This window comes from Centruroides vittatus, unplaced genomic scaffold, assembly GCF_030686945.1.
Source record: "Centruroides vittatus isolate TY-2023 unplaced genomic scaffold, ASM3068694v2 contig_634, whole genome shotgun sequence".
Lineage (NCBI taxonomy): Eukaryota > Metazoa > Arthropoda > Arachnida > Scorpiones > Buthidae > Centruroides > Centruroides vittatus.
The window spans coordinates 482,065-500,456 of NW_027122389.1; the positions used below are offsets into that span (position 1 = coordinate 482,065).

The 18,392-nt window shown below is 31.6% G+C and overlaps 1 protein-coding gene across 1 annotated transcript in view; it reads left to right on the forward strand.

Annotated features, from left to right (window-relative positions):
• LOC136979746 (terminal nucleotidyltransferase 4B-like) overlaps positions 1-18,392 on the forward strand; it is an 88,325-nt gene that overhangs the window by 38,879 nt on the left and 31,054 nt on the right. The window contains exons 2-3 of the mRNA XM_067275769.1: positions 624-747; positions 13,159-13,205. Coding sequence (XP_067131870.1) covers positions 624-747; positions 13,159-13,205 — 171 coding nt within the window. The remainder of the gene's footprint in view (positions 1-623; positions 748-13,158; positions 13,206-18,392) is intronic.

Sequence of the window (18,392 nt, forward strand, 5' to 3'; positions counted from 1 at the left end):
AGATGCTCAATGCGTTTGAAAACGTTCTTAACATTAAAGAATTTGTGCTGAAGTTTTAGTGGTTTTTTATTTTATTATATGTATATGTGGTGATAGTTGGTTTTTGCAAGACAAATATCAAATTAAATGTATGGTGTGATTTGGATAAAATGTGCATTTTACTTTCTTAAATTTTTAGGACAACAAATCTGTTTTTATTATTCCAGGATTGTGTCTGTTTCTATGTTAATTGCCACTGCAGATTTCTCAGTTCCGGATATGTTTATGTAAATTTTTACCAGTCCTTACATTTTGGCTATTGGTTTTTCCTTTTATCTTCATTTTTTTTTTTTCTGTCCTCTCCATTAAGTAAAGATTTCGGAGATTGAAGATTTAACCATCCATACCTGGATTGGGATATTTACAATTGTCTGTAATTCTTTGTTTTCTAAACAAACTGTCACATCTGGTGACACTTTTCAGCTGCCAGTATGTCAGTTTCACCATGCTGACTTTCTTTAACTGAATTATAATATAGTATGAAATGTTTTATGCATAGTGTTAATATATTTATTATATTTAAATTTTTATAGGTAAGTTGATTATCTGTGAATACTAATTTATCAAATTATTTCTAATTTCAGTTTGCATGAAGAAATAGAAGATTTCTATAAATACATGACTCCGACTCCGGAAGAACATCAAATGAGGCTAGCTGTTGTCGAACGAATTAAGAAAGTAGTGAATTCACTTTGGCCAGAAGCAACGGTAAGTGCATCAAAATTAATGGAATGAAAAACTATTATGGGTTGTAATGAAATTCAGAATGTAAAGAAAGAATTGGAATACTCTACAGAAAATTATTATTATTATTATTTTTTATTTTTTGGAATTTTTAAGTCTATAAATTACAAGGCTGCAGAGTCATTACACAAATGCTTTGACTCTAACTTCAGCTTTTCAGTTTATTATGATACCTTTGACTAATTATTTATATATTAATATAAGATATGACTAAAAAATATACTAATTATATACTTTTTATATTGATTGAATGCATGCAACATTGAAGGCATTTAATCACTGTCAATGTGAATCATCAGGTTACTTTTTGGAAGCATAACCTATTAAAGTTTGCATCTATAAAGGATATAGCTATGCCATTTTGGCTTTTTTAGTTTCCCAGCTGTTGTATATAACAGAAGGAAAATATGGTAATTGGTCAAAAAACGACTCCTAAATTTTACATTTTTGGATTTGGGACCTTGAAACATCAAGAAATGCAAAAAATTTTGGGGGTAATTTCTGTACGTATGGATGTGGCACAATTTTGTTCTCCCTGTTTGAAGCTTAACTCTTGTGCTTTTTGTTGAAAATTTCTGAAATTTTGCAGGGAGGTTTGTTTATGAGGGGGATTGATGCTATTAAATTTTGGCAATTAAAAGTCAAGGGATGGGGAGATAAAGCAGGTCATATGTATCTGAGTAGTCAGACTTAATGATTATTTTACTTGTTATTAGCATTTACAATTTTTTTTATAAAACCCATCCCTACTACTTAAAGAGAATTCAATCCAAACTGGAAAAGTGTAGATATAAATCACCTTATTAAGGTTAATGAGGTAATTTATACCCATCCCTACCCTTAAAATTAAGCTTTTTGCTATTTTATAATAATTAAAAATATAAAAATTTTTAAAAATGAAGTATTGTAACAGATGGTGCCACCAAATGTGCTGGAAAAGTGAAGCAACTCGTTTCTGGATTTTTATTTTATTTACGAAAGAAATTATAAACATTTAATAACTTTAAAGCTTTGAGGAAAAACAAAACTTAGAAAATAAAAACAACAGGTATGTTTTAACAGAAAGAAAGTAAAAGAAAATCAGGAACATCTTTCTCTACCAATTATTTTCTTTTTTGAGATTATATTGTTTGAATATAAAATACTGTATTTACTTGAATAATTCATGCATGCACCAATTTTTTAGGATACTGGTTTTTAAAAAAAGAAAAAATTTGACTAAATTTATTACATGTTAAACAAATTTTACTAATTTATAGTAGTAACAGAATATTATCTGTATTAAATGCTTATTTTTTTTGGTAGCTAACGGTTTGAATTTACCACGAAGGAATTTTGTTGTAAATTTAAACGATTGGCTACCTGAAATAAGCATTTATTATAGATAATAATATGGACCCAGAAACCCATGAGATAATATTTGTTAACATAATAGTAATTTTTATTCTCAATGTTTTGCAGCACTCAGTTTATAACTTTACGTAGTATTAAAAGAGAAAAATATCAAGGAAAAATAATTGAATTATTTGTTTATCTGATAAAGATAAATTATCTGCAACTTGTAGTGGTTTTTTGTAATGAATTAACTCACTAATTAAATGAATGTGATACTTATTTATGTTCTTTCATTTGAGTTGTCAGTGAAAAACTGGTGAGTAACCAATAGCTATGACCAATAGGTTAAATGTAGATACAAAGATTATGTAAATCAGTCTGAGATGTTAACTTGCTTTATTTATTCTTATTTTCGTGAAGTTGCACAAAAAGTTTTATACTGTAATATTGCTTCTAACTATTGGCTACAGATGACCATTTTATTAAGCAAAGTCACCTAGTCAGATGAAATTTACCACTAGCAAAATAAGTAAAATGTGTAGTAACTGGAAACACCCTTTGTTTTGCCAGTTGCATCATCAAATTTGTTTCAAATAAACTGCACATATGACTTTTTGTAAAAGTTTTTGGAAAAAAAATATACACAGATTATTTGAGTAAATACAGTATAATTCAAAAAATAGATTAATTAAATTATCTTTGAAAGAAATAATTTAAACAAACATTATTTATATTACAATTTAAATTTATCAGAAGTTGGAGTCTGTTACTTTTACTCATTCCAACTCTAGTATCTCAAGAATTGCTTATGACTCGATTCCACAGTTCTGATAATTATAAAGAAAATATGCTTATACAACATCAACATCCAAATTACATAACTCTTTTTTTAATGTATTATACTGACAAGCTAGTAAATTAAATGTCAGCTAGGATAGATAACAATCATCCTTCAGTAATGATTTTTTGTTATCACAATTTAAGTTCGATGTGAAAGTTTTTGTGTTTTTTTTAATAATATGTTGGGTGTATAAATAAGAGTTCTGATATTTGTTGAAGTTTATTTTGTTAATGTATGTTTACCCACACAATATAATAAAACAATACTAAAGTTAGTGTAAATACGGGATGATTCAAAAGTGTCTGTAGAGACAGACAGCTGAAGGATGCACTTGTGACGTGTGTGCACACAAAACATCAGGTGTGTTAACACACATTTGTTATGAGTGGGAGGAATGCATTTATAAATGCATTCAATTAAAGAGCACCTACACAAATCATATTCCGTGACTTATAAATAACTAAAGTTAAAAGTGAACCGATGTATGTAAGAAAACTTGTGTTATTATATATACTAAATTTCACTGTTAAATTATACAATAGATACTGTCTTTGTATAAACTGAGTAATTTGAAACTTTCAATGTAATGTTTTTATTTCTTATATTTATTCTTATATCATACATACAGAAAAAAGTGGTAAGAAACGTTTGATTGAGCAGTATTTTATTGTCAAGATATATTCATAATTCATAGAGAAGCATGACATTTATGCATTAAAATAATTTTTGATTCATTTATTGGATAATAGAAAGAACTTTATCTGAACTTGAATAAAAAAGAATTGATGTTTAAGATATAATAATCATCATGTTAAGCATTTTGTTACAAATTATCAGCTCTTATTAGTTTTATTGATATGTCAAATTAAGAAATTACATAATTATATATATAAAATTAATCTAAAAACAATTAATCATTTGTGTCCTGTTATTTTATAATAACTGCAATTTAGGAAACTGTTATTAAGCAAATGTTTTTGTTTTATGCTCTGAACTTCTGTTTGTTTTTATTTCTTTATATTATTATTTTATATTTTTAAAAGCCTGCACTAAATATTATATTCTCATCTTACATAAACCTAAAAATTTCTTTAATATCTATAAAAAAATATAGGCATCAGCGTTTTTTCTCACTAGAGATGTTTCATTACGTTAATCATATTCAATCATTAGTTTGATTCTGGAGTGAGTTTGTAGTACAGTTTAATTGCTTACATTAAGAACAACAATTATTTGTGAACTAGGAAGATAGTAGTCTCGTCTCAATAAAATTTGTTATTGAAACTTATCATTTTTATTTCTTGGTATTTTGCTAAGTTTAATGCATGAAGTGTGAAGCATGTGGTACAAAATGACGACACCTATCTTTTTTACGGGCAGAGATATTTCGGTCTTGGTAATAAAGATTCACAGCCTACTGGGAGATGTATCCGATAAATGGAACTTGGGAAAACACCAGTTAAGCGGCATTGAGAAAGGAATTCAAACCTTCCCTTTGCTTTGTATAACTTGATAACAATTCTTCTATAAACCTTGGCCGGTGTAGCCATTAAATTACAAAAAACAAAACAACTTACTGGAAAATAAAGCAACTAATAAAAACAACACCTTAATATTTCCAGCAATAAATTATTTAGTAAGATAATAATTGCCCCAACAAAGCTATCAGGACTTCTAGATGACTTTTTTACAGGTATAAGCTGAAAGTAGCTGCAATAGGACTTCAATATGACAATGTAACTATACTTAATTGTACTGAAAAATACATAAGTAATATATTGAAGAATATTTTAAAATACTGAGTTAAACTGAAACTGTTGTGTAAAATGAAATTTTGTCAAAGTTTGTTGTGTTAAACTGAAATCATAAATCTGGGCAATATATAAACCCAGCCGCACCGGCAAATGTATTAATTTTAAAGAATGCAATACGATATCACATGCGTGGAAGTACCTTTATGAAAAGTTCAGGCAAAGTTAGTCTATATTAATTCAATCTGTACATTGTAAAATGTATATATGGGCAGGGTTATAAAATTATGAGTTTTAATAGTTCTACCATTGAATTTGATTCAGGTTATTCGAAATTTAAAATTGTTTTTTTGAATAGTATTGTTCAAACGTTCAAATTCGTTAAAAAACCCGACGCAGGCCTTGATGAAGGCCGAAAACGTTCATTTTCATAAATTAGCTGTGTGCTGAATCTGCTTATTTGAATGTATGATAAATTATTCATTTCATAGTTGACATATACAGTATATCATGAGAAGTAATTAAAAAATTATGATGTTTTAGAGTGAATTTTGAAATACAGTAAAACCTGTCTATGGTGATCATACGTGGTTCCTTTCAAAAAGTGGTCATTTAGAAGGTGGACAGGTGATACTATAATACCGTATTTCCACACATATTTTGTGCACTTTTTAGCTATTTCTACTAAGCAAAACTCGAGGTTAGCAAAAATAAGTGAATTTTTTCAATGATAGAGCTATATTGGTACTGTATTTTATTCTTATCAGATAACTTGATTAACAGGAGTCGTCGTGATTCTATAAGACAGATTTAATACCAATATTTTAAAGATTAATACAGTATTCACATTTACTCTATTATAATGCATTCTTTCTTTTTTCTGACTTAATTAATTCAACTTTGTTCTTTTTGTTCACTTCTCAGTTGTCATCAATATAGAAGCGCATTGTATCTCTTCACCACTTCAGTTTTGGTTTTCGTTAGTTTAATCTTATTTTAACTTTAAATATACTATATTTTTTTAAATATTTGATATTTTCTTAAGTACAATAAGAAAAATTATTAAATAAGTACTCACTTTTTGAACCTTTGTATCTGGTACTTTTTTACTCTCCAGAAAACAAACATTTTCAGCCTCACTCAAGGTCTGCTTCAGGTTAAAAAAACAAAAGAACAAAACAAAACAAGAAAACTGGCTTCCCAATTATTTGAATTATTCTTAGAGGAACGTTTAGCTTTAAAATAAATTCGAACATAATTTTCGAATATATGCATGCGCTACGTAGCGTTGTCGTCGTCTTGTTCTTCGCATACGTAACGCCAGGCGTATGAAAGTGCGTTGCCGTCTTTAGAGTTTATACATTTCCCTGCATGGCCAGCCCTGTATATTTCAAGGGCTTCGAGGGCCCTGATGTCTTCCAACTGAAAGGCTCTATTTATCAATCTGGCATTGGATGGTCCGCGTGTATCTCTGGATCGGTGGCGTAGGTGGATAAGGCGGTGGTATAACGAGCATGGTTTATATCATATCTGTGCCCCTTGAACCTCTGTTGGATGGAATGTTTAGTGGAGCCAATGTATACTAATTCCCACCTAAATCTGTCATCTCTCACTGGAATACTGTATACACCTGGAGCCCGAAGATGGTTCATTTTGTCTTTGGCGTTGCGCAATAATTTATAAATATCCGGGGATCTTCTGTATGTCGATCTGGTACCAGTTTTGGTTGCAATTTCTTTATATAAGGCCTGAAATCGCCGGTTATATTCGACAACTGCATATCCGCTGGTTGGTTCTTGATTCTGATCCTCATTTCTAGCCCTTTGAGTAATGGGTGTACTTTGCGTATCTTGTGGTCTGGAATAGGCCTGTGCTAACTTTCGTATTAGTTCTTTTTTGTATCCATGTGCCATCGCGATGCATTCTATCTTCTGTAGTTCAATTATAGTATCATTCCACCTGGAAGGGTGCGTATACGCTCTTACCCAAAATACCGTTATGCCTTGCTCTTTTGCAAATGCTGCCAGTACCGTAGAATAAACATTCTTGTTCATTGACTGCTTATGCTCATATACTCTCTGTTTTAGGCTCCTCGTCATAGCGCCGACATATACTAGATCAGTGTTAAATCGATTATCTTTAATTGGGATGGAATATACTCCTGTTCTGTCATTGTGCTTTTCTTTTCTCTTATCGTTTCTCAAGATACCGTACACCGTTGGGTTACGTCTGTATATTACGTGCAGATTCCTATGCCTCGCTACCTTCTTAACTACTTTACTTAGAAACGGTATAAAATCCAGAACTAAATTTCTCCTTTGCCCAGTTTGGGGTTGTTGCTGGTTCTGTTTACGTTTATGCATTCTCGTAATCAGGTCGTCGATTACTTTCCTCCGGTACCCATATTGAACCGCTACATTTCTTATGTATTCTAACTCATTATAAGTATCACAGACATCTGTGCAGTGCGTGTGCGCACGTTTTATCAAGGATCGAAACGCTGCCAGTTTAAAGTGCTCAGGGTCTATAGAATTGCTCGGTATAAAAATCGGCTGATAAACAGGTTTACGATATATACTTGTCTTGATTTCACCCTCTTTACATATTATCATTACATCCAGTTTACGGAGTACTAATTCACAAAATACTGTACTGTCGACATTGGGCTTCCCATCGGGACGCCTCTAGTTTGAAGGTATGTCTTCCCTTCAAATGCCAGAACATTAACCCCTTCCGTGGCATTTTTTTTTTAAATTTTTTGAATTAATTATGTTTAATTACATTAAAAAATATTAAAAACGAAAAAAAAACGAAAGAAATGTGTTAATTTTGAAGAAAACACTTCAAAGTACAATTTCCTTTTTCTCGCCTTAGCGCGAAACTTGACACTGATGAGTCATTGTTTACACAGCTGGATGACCTTGAGAACAGCTGGTGTCGTGTTTCGCGGGACATTCTCATGAAACTCTCGGGAGGAGAAGGGTAAAAAGTAGGGTGAATACTAGATGGCGGGATATTTCAAAACTTTTTTTTTAAATTACGATTTTAATTGAAATTTCCGACCCCCCCGACTTAATTAAACGTAATTATAAAAAAATCTATTAATTAAAAAAATTAAAAAACTATTGGATGTTGTTTTTTACATCAGAAAATAGCTTTAAATAACTTTACCGAAGTAAAATCGGTGCGCTAGAAGTTTAGAAGGATAAATAAAGTTCTATAAAAAAATCCCATAAAAAAACAATTAAGCGTTAATTGCCCGTCATTAAGGGTTAATTAAAATCGCAATAAAATTTTTTCGCGCGGGAAAAAATTTTTCAAAAAATTTGGGGACTGAAAATACATCCGAAAGTCCAAAAAAACATTTTTTTTTCGCCGATTTTTTTTCTCCGAGGGTCTAAAACACCATTTTCTGTGTAACGCTATGTAAACCGATCGAACTCAGTTCGATTGCGGGTACGAAGGGGTTAACCATAAAGAAAAAACGTTGTAATAACAGCATGGGATAATATCAATCCGCCGGAGTGCCTTATACAGTCTTTGGAATACGACCCCCTCTACGCTCCTGGACCAGCAGTGCAACCAGAAACAATTATACCTAATATTGAATTGCTTGTATCTGGTTTGAGCTCTACTAGCCAGGATTACTTCAGGTGGAAGGCAAGATTCCATGCAGAAAAAGCGAAACGGGAGGGCATGTACTCAAGACGTTTCCAGAACTACATCAAAGAAATGAGGGTTTGGCTGCAAACCAATGACATAGTTCTCTTAAAAGTGGATAAGTCTAAAGGTGTGGTGCTCATGGAGCGTAATTCCTATAACCAGCCGTTAAGCGTTTTTGCGATAAAGTCGTGTAGTTTCATTTGTCACTTTTTTTCTTTCCTTAAGCAAATGTTGGTAGCATCCAAAATGTCTCAACTCCTTTCAAAATCTGGATCATTCGCTACAATTTGATAAATGATTTTGGTTATTGTTACCAAACTTTTACTAAGGAAATCTGTATCGAGTTCTTTGGGTTCTTTCGTTTTCAGAAACACTGTCTTTCTAGATTACATTTTTACTAGAAAAGTAATTGTGAATGTATAGGATAGTGTGATTGTATGCACAAGATTGTTGTTAAAACATTTGTATTGCAAAGATTTGCAAAAATTAACATGAATTATTTTGTAGATATACTGTAAAACTTGGGTGTGTTCTCTAAACGCATAGTCATAAATGTAATGTTTTATAGTTGAGCTTAAATTTCAGCTTTGTTCATAAAAAACGTATGCTAGAAATATTCATAAAATATTAATAAAAAATGGTACACTGATAATACAGTTAAAAAGTATATATACGAGAGTGCAAAAGTAGTTATACAGTTGAGAATCTGAGAAATACAAATGTTTGGTGTTCATTATTATCATCTTTTGTTCATTTGTATTCCTTATTTGTGATTTAATTTGTACATAAAAATAAATGTTTTTTTTTCTTTTTATTTTCACCCTGTGTGTTTTTTCCATAATAACAACTGTGTACCTACTTTTGCACCCCCCATATATAAATTGTCTAATGTGTAAATTTCAGTTCTAATCTTGCATAAATGCATATGCATATTACTTTAATTTTTCTATGTATGATGAGATATATTTACAGTTAATTAACTATATTATAAAGGCATATTATTTCAAAATTGTATGAAATAAGATCACATAATTTATAATTACATTATAATTTAATCTAGAGATAAATGTCATCTTTGTAAACACTCTACCTCTAGACCAAATTTTAATATTGATTAACTACACCAGATAAATATCACATAGTTGTATTTATTTTTATATAACAAAATCACTTTTGTAACATGTAAAAATATCTTATTACTAGGTTTAATTCAAAGCAGTTCTAACTAATAATGGGCGTACCAGTTTAATTTGAATAATAGCTGAGAAAAGCTGAGGTTACTATTTGAGGGCCACTATTATATCTTTTACATAACCCATTTGTGTCTATTATTATTAAAGTATTTAAATACACGTATCCCTCTTAAAACGCCATATATACATTATGAAAAGTGCCATGTTATGTGAATCCATGCTATACGAAACAAAAAACTAATGCAAAACATAGGGTTTTGTTCCAGAAGTTAACAAAAATATACTATTCTTTTTTGTTACTAAGAGAAATATGTTTATTAAAGCAATCAATACTTTATTTCCAATCAATAATTAATTAACAAGCACAATTGAAAGTACTGTTAATATCAATTTTAGTTGAATGAGAGCATTTTTTTCATTTCATTCAAAGTATTGACATCATCTGAGCTTTTTTTGTTGATCTTGATTAGAAATATCAGCAACATCCTCACTTTTTTTATTTTTATCATAATGTTTTATGGATGACAAAATAAAACTGTTATTAATCAATAATTTGTTCTAGTGGGTCACCTTTGTTTAGTCGAGTACTGAGAGATTTTTTTTTTCTTTTCAGAATTTGTGCTTGAATACCGAATTGTTTCAGTTGGGAACAGTTCAAATACTGAGATACCGCTGTATTCATTCATCATTTTTACAAATTATTACTTACCTATGACTAAAAAACAGTTTAATAACAATGTTTAAATAAACATTACTAAATACGAAGATTAATTTATAAAAACAAAATCCAGTGACAGTCTTAAAGGCTAAAATCTGAACACAACAACAATGTCATCTGGTTGATAGGAAAGCTGGGACCAGAAAGAAAAAATTTTATCAGTTTTCATTAAATCTGACAAAAGGCACAAAACAAATTGAAAATTTCAATTTTGTAAAATTCTTGGGCGATTTGAGACAATATGTGTGCTTTAGGGTTTCTCATTTCCCGGTCTTTTGCTTGTCCCGGGATTCTGGGATAAAAGTGAACTGCTTCCGGGGATCCTGGGAAATCCAGGGACAAAATTAATTATTTTTAAGATATACAAAATATCACGAAATCAAATGATATAATTATTTTTCGTTTTTTAAAGTAATTTAATACATTCTGTAACCTCCAAAATCATATTAATAATGCTGTGTAAGATATATATTAAAAATTACCTTTGAATTATATAGAAATTTTCACAAATAGAAAAAATTTATTAAAGTTTGCTGGAAATTGCATACAACAACAACAAAAATGCCTTTGAATTGAGTTGAAAATTAAAAAAAATGAACTTAGATCAAACTTCTAACTTAGAAGGTAAGTTTTGTTTTTTTAAATAAAATATAATACAAATATTGTAAATTTTTATAAGATTTTAAAAATCAAAGATGGTCAATACTCCGATCACTCAATCTAATTTTTATTTTAGTAACGAAAAGTCTCGCTACCGAGAATGCCTTTCCAATTCAATTGATGGGATTGGAATCGTGTTTAATGCATTTAAGAGAAGACAAATAATATGTGTTTTTTCACCCGTATCCTGAAAGATTTCTAGTTCGTTTTTGAGATTGTAGTACTTCTTTTATTCTGCAGTAGTCTTGATTTGTCGACCTCGACTGCTTTAATAGAAATATCATACTCAATAATTTGGCAGTTTGTTCATTTTTAATAATCAGGTTATGAAGAAAAGCTTCATACCTGCAGACTTCGTACTCGTTTGTATCCTTGCCCAATTTGCACAACTTGGCGTTACGCAGTTATCGAAGCTACTGGGCATGGTTAAAAATTAAGACAGCATAAGCACAATTATTCTAGATATTATTCGTAAAGAATTTAGAGAGTCTTGTCACAAATAGGCTATGTATTGATTATTGACCATTTGTGACGTGCCATAACGAGCAAAAATTTAAAAAACTAATAAGTAGGTTTAAAATTAATAAATACAAATGTATTCTGACAGTTTATGAGTTAATTATACTTTCTGTTTGCAAAATTTCCTCAACCTTAACATAAAATAAGAAAAAGGTGAATTTTAAAAAATTTGCGGGATTTCCCGGGTTAAAAAAACAACCGGGATCCCATTTGAGAAACACTAGTGTGCTTGCTTGAATAAAACAAAATATCAAATGATGAAGTTTATGCTTAAAAATTATGAAAGTTTGTGTGGAGGATTTCCAAAACCGTGTTAGTGCGAAACTGTGTTGTTGTAGAAGTACCACATTGTATGAGGGATACGTGTATTTATTTCTGAAAAGTTTGATTTTTAAAGCAAATTATACTTGAAATCACAACTGAACTTGCACCTTTATAATAATTGGTACTTTCTATACTGATATTAAGAAAATGATTAAAAAGTATACATTTTGTATAATGTAAATTTTATACATTTCATTTTCTATTAAATTTTGTTTCTTAAATAATAAATATATTTACTTACACTACTGTAGGTATTGAAGTATTGCACTGTATTCAATTTTAATTTTATTTTATTACTAGATATATATTTAAAAAAATTTATCATTAAGAGTGTAATTAACAAAGCTTATTCTTAGACTATAAAATTTTTGAAATGTTCAAATTATTAATCTTATGATATAATCGAGATGGGTTGATGATAATGATAATATGCGCAGATCCCAAATGGTGAGGAGTTGAAAGTTGGAATTTGGTACACAGTTAGGGTATGTGATGACAAAGTACACTAAGAAGGGATTTTTCAAAATCCCCACGTGGGGGGGGAAGGACAGGATTAAGACTTACTGTGAAGAACTTGGATTCTATTATACTATTTTAGATGTGGTTTTTTTGTGTTTTTGGTTGCGTTTTAATAGGTTATGCCATGAGAATGCACATTAAGAAGAGAATTTTTGAAATTTCCACCACAAGGAAGAGGGTTAAAGATTATCCTGAAAAACTCAGCTTCTACTGTGCCATTTTACATGTCTTTTTTTGCATTTATGCAGGAAATTGAACATATTTTTAGACCCTTCTAAAAATTCTCAACAATATTTAGTGTTCCATTGTATATAAAGTTGGCATGGGAGCATGTGCACATAAGTTCGCTTTTTCGAACTCTTTGTCTTAATGTTTGATTTTATGTTCAACATTTATATTTATGAATGATTCTGAAAGATCCAGTTCGTTTTTCAAATTTATTAAACCCGAAGAAGAACCCAGAAAGAGTTATGAAAATGTTTATTATTCATCACTTAGTGGTACTATGCACCAGTCAGTGATTGCAAGTGAGTCTATTTATCATTATCTTAGGTGTGTAAGCAGATATCTAAAAATTCTCTAACTAGTTTCAGAAGAGAGGTGAAAACAAGTAAGATTGGCTATAATCTAATAATACTTAATCTTTGTATCGTTACTTTTGTCTAAGCAATGCCCAGGGCTTATCTGCTAGATTCCCTTTTGTGTTCATTCTTTTTTACTGCTATATTTTATTATATTATTCCATCTTTCTGAGCCATACTTAATTTGTTTGAAAATCATGATTTAATCAGTACTAATTGATATTAAAATTATTTCTTAAAATTAACTAATAATTATTATTTAATTTTTCAGGTAGAAATTTTTGGCAGCTTTTGTACTGGCTTGTACTTACCTACAAGGTAAGAGAATATCAATTTTGTTTCTAATGTTTTAAAAGTGTAAGATAGTGATCTAGTGAAATAATTTTCAACTACAAGTTATATAAAAAATTATTTCACAAAAAGTAAAAATAAGTTGTTTATTAAAAAAGGTTTAAACAGCTACAAAAGAGAAATATTAACATAAAATGAAACACATATATCCCTGTTGGAATTATGAGAAAAATCATTTATTTTGCAAGTACTTTCAACAGTCTAAAACTGCCCTTTTCAGACAGAATCGTTATTAGAGCTTCCAGAGAACAAGATACAGTGGTACCTTGGTACTTGAACATAATCTATTCCAGAAAGAGGTTTGAGTACCAATATGTTCGGACTCCAAATCATTTTTTCCCATTACAAATAATGTAAAATGGATTAATGCGTTCCAATCCCCAGTTGATTCGCTAGTAACATAACAGATTAGAGTATAAATGATATTTAGTTTTTAGGCAAGCAGTAAATGACACATATATAACTCTCAATAAATAGTAAAAACATTAAAGAAGTTATTTTAACATACGAAAACTTACCTTTTTGATTGCGATATGATGGCATAAGTGGATGGAGGTGTGAGGAGGAAGAGCGGGAGTTACTGTTGAGAAGGGGAATCCCCTTCCATAAAAACATCTGGTAATGGAACTTCGGGGGTGCTTCTCTTTTCTGTCACTTTCGGGCAGGTAAATCTTTAATTAAAAACTTATCCATTGTCTGTTGCTTCTGCCTTTTTTGCAGAATTTTACGGAAATGAGACATGACATTTTCATTGAAAAGATTACAGCCCTGTTGGCTACCATGGTATCAGGATGAGATTTTTCATCAAAAGCTTGCACATCCCCCTACTTAGCACAAATTTCTTTAATCACTGAACTTGGGATATCCTCCTTTCCTCTCCTCCCTCACCTCGCCAAAGTACATATCCTCAGCCAAAATCCTTTGTTGCTCATTTTGAAGGCGCTCCAACTCTTCTGTAGTAAGCTCGGTACTGTGGTCTTCCACGAGCTCTTCAATATCCTCATTGTCAACCTCCAAGCCTATGCTTTGTCCAATAGAAACAATGTCATCCACAATTTCTTCATTAAAGCCCTCAAAATCTCGCTTTGGTATACAGTCGGGCCAGAGTTTCCTCCATGCTGAATTCATGGTGTGGTATGTCACTTGGTTCCATGCATTGTCAATAAGATGAATGCAATTAAGAATATGGAAATGATTTTTCCAAAATTCTTTCAAAGTTAACCGAGTGTCATTAGTGACTTCAAAACACTTTCGAAACAAGGATTTAGTGTACAATTTCTTGAAATTAGAAATGACCTGTTGATCCATTGGTTGTAGCAAAGGGGTTGTGTTAAGTGGCAGATATTTAACCCAAATAAAGTCGAATTCTTCGACTAAATCCTCCTCCAAGCCTGGAGGGTGAGCAGGAGCATTATCTAATAGGAGAAGGCATTTTATTGGCAAGTTCTTTTCTTGCAAATATTCTTTCACACTTGGTGCAAAAACTTCATGCACCCACTCAACAAAAAATTTCCGAGTCACCCAGGCCTTTGAATTAGCACGCCACATAACAGGCAATTTACTCTTCATAATATTGTTCCTTTTGAACACCCTTGGAGTTGTCGGAGTGATAAACCAACAATGGCTTAACCTTAAAATCTCCACTTGCGTTACCACACAGCAAAAGAGTAAGCCTATCTTTCATTGGCTTGTGCCCTGGTAGTGCTTTTTCTTCCTTTGTAATATAGGTTCTCTTCGGCATTTTCTTCCAAAATAGCTCAGTTTCGTCTGCATTGAACACCTGTTGAGGTGCATAACCTTCTTTCATCATAAGTTTACTAAACTCGGCAACAAATTTCTCAGACCCTTCCTTGTCTGAACTAGCTCCCTCTCCATACCTTACTATGTTATGCATTCCACTTTGGTTCTTAAAATTTTCAAACCACCCTCTACTAGCCTTGAATACAAAAGCACTCATACTTGTACCAGGGGTTTTCTTCACTAAATCGTCATAGATTTCTAGCGCCTTTTCACAAATAAATGTCTCACTAATGCTATCACCTCATAACTGTTTCTCATTTATAAAAATAAGTAGCAACTTCTTCAAGTATCTGAGGCCTTTGCTTTGTCAACGTAGTCATTCTTTTTGCAACATTAGCTCTTTTTATTGTTTCTTTATTCTTTAAAATAGTCGATATCGTTGACTTAGCCATAGAATATTGGACAGCAAGATCCGAAACACGCACTCCATTTTCGTGTTTAGCAATGATTTTTTTCAGTTTGATTGTTGTTCTCACTGTTTTCCTTTTCACTTGGCCACTTTCACTTTTATTCTTCTTGGGACCCATCTTTAAGGGCTAATAAATCAAAAGAAAAGGATGCTAATCCAAAAAATATAGCACAGCGTAAGTTAATGTGCATGCGAGACAATGACTCTCTCGTAACTGACGCCGCCGCCGGCTTGGCAGGCTTTCCCGTTCGAGTACCAAAATTTTGTTTGGGAACAGGGGCATTTTTTTTCAAAATTTTTGGTCGGGTACCGATTTGTTCGAGCTTTGAAACATTCAAGTACCGAGGTATGACTGTATTTGAATTCAAGAAAAAGTATCCAGACATCAACTAATTTTTTTTCAAACTTGTTTGTTGCATTCACACATGGAAATTTAAATTATACATTTACAGTTTACAAAAATTATACATTAATACAAAATACAATGAAATGTAAAGTAAGACATCAAGAATAAATGGATTAAAATAAAGTAAATAAATAATAATGAGTTAAATAGTCAATAAATAAATGCATAAACATATAGTGGTGCTACATATATTTTTTAACTAATAAGATTTAATTTATAGTCTTACTTCAAAAACTGATCTCCATGCTTTGGAGAATGTATCTGCTTCCCTATAATTTATGATCGTGTCTTGAAAATTAGTTTTGTAAATTTTGATCTCTGGATGTTTTAGATAAGTCCAGTTCCTACTAGGATGTATTAATCTTGTAATAAGAGAAGTACTCTTATATAATTTTCAGATGCAAATGTCACTAAGTAGTGGTGGTAAGACCCTTTTGGATAGAATAATGATGATTCTTGATAAGCTTGTGAAGAGATCAAGCCATTGCTCTTATGTAGACCCATTTCTTGTTGAATCTATACTGGGGATAGAATATACCCCACGATGAATTGTGTGTTGATAGGGTCTTTGGCGTTTTGTAATAAAGAGAATACAGTTGGGTTTCTCATGTAGGAGATACTAAGTTGGTTTGTTCTTGCAATTTGTTGGTATACCTTAGAAAGATGTTTTCAAAGCTAATTTTTGGGACAAGGCTGTAAATTTAGGGAGGCAGATACATTCTCCAAAGCATGGAGATCTATTTTTGAAGTAAGACCATAAATTAGATCTTACTATTCAAAAAATAATCATTATTTTTGACATTGATGTTTTCCAACCAATGATATGATCGTTCCTTGCATTTTAAAGTAAAGTTTGAATTTTCATATTGACATTTAACTGGCTTTAATCTGAAAATGATAATTTAAAAATTGTCAAATGCTTGTTTTTCATTATTACATAGGCTGTTTTTTTTTCTTCAACCTCCGATGGTCCATAAAAAAAAAGATAAGTGTAAATAACAAAATGAATTTATTACCAAAAGTTAGGTACAAACATGGTTACTTTTCGACATAATCACCTTGAAGATTGAGGCATTTGTCTATCTGTGGGCGAGCTTTGAAATTTCGTCTTCATAGAATGTTGCCGCCAGCGATTGAGATGGTCCTTAATGATGTTTTGAAGATCGTCATTAGTCTCAAACCTCAGCTCTGCTAGCCAAGTCTTCAGTTCAGGAAAGAGGTGGAAGTCTTCACATTAAAGGTGTGAAGACTTCCATCTTTCAGACTTCCACCTAGCTTGGAACTTTTTAAACACCCAGCATATAGTGCCGATTTAGTGCCAAGCAACTTACACCTCTTTCCTGAACTAAAACGTGGCTAAGAGGGCAGAGATTCAAGACTAATGACAATTTTCTTGACAATGACATTAAGACCCAACTCAGGTCACTGGCAGCAACATTCTATGAAGAGGGGATGAAAAAGCTTGTCCACAGATATGACAAATGCTTCAATCTTCTTGGTGATTATGTCGAAAAGTAACCATGTTTTACCTAACTTTTGGTAATAAATTCATTTTGTTATTTATACTTGTCTTTGTCTTATAGTCCAACAGAGGTTGAAAAAACCACCCTTGTATTTTAGTAAGTATAATTCATGTTGGAAATTTCTCGGATAATTACTTGCATTGTCACTACTGTTGATGCATTGTTCTTTCAAAATGACTTTAAAAATTTCTAACATCTCTACTGTTCACAACTTATGTTTATTTATTTGGCTCCATTGAAATCTGCTGATACTCTGGATTCAGTGACACACTGGGAAGAGTGGTAAATATACTGTAATAATACAGAAGGTTGATTGTGTTCCATAATGCCGATTTGCATATTACCCATAGTTCCAGTTGTAGGAAGTAGAATAGAAGTAGAAGCAACTGGCCCATATGCTGCTGTATATTCTAAGTTTTACTTTTGGTAAGTAAGGTTTATCTATCACAAATATGCTACCTAAAATTTTGGACTTTTGGGCAAGTTATGTAATTGCGCTTTCTGACGCAAAATATTCACAAATTCAAATTATTAAAATGTGGAAAAATTGTGGTTTTAACGTTTCACAATATGGAATACAGTGAGTTCTCAAAAGAAATGATTCTCAAGAGCTGTTATCAAGTGTTTCAATTCGGCCCAGAAACAGGAACACCCCAAGCTGCACACCAGAGATGATAGCAAAAGTACAATGACTGATCATTGGTTCAAATCCAAAAACCCAACAAAGTGTTGCCCAGAGTGTTGGAATAGTCCAGTCTGCAGTTCATGTTATCATTCACAAGAATTTGTAACTGGAGAAATGCCATAAAAGGTTGAGTTCACAAGCTGCTGTCTCGTCACATCCAAGAATGAAAGACCAACTGCCGAAAACTGTACGAAAAGTGTGTTTCGGTAAACAAGTGGCAGTTTGTAGTCATGCTAGACGAAGCATGGGTGTACATGAACAATTGTAACAAATCAAGGGCAATTTACTACAGACCATCAGATGGGAGACCATACCAAAATGGTTCACGGAA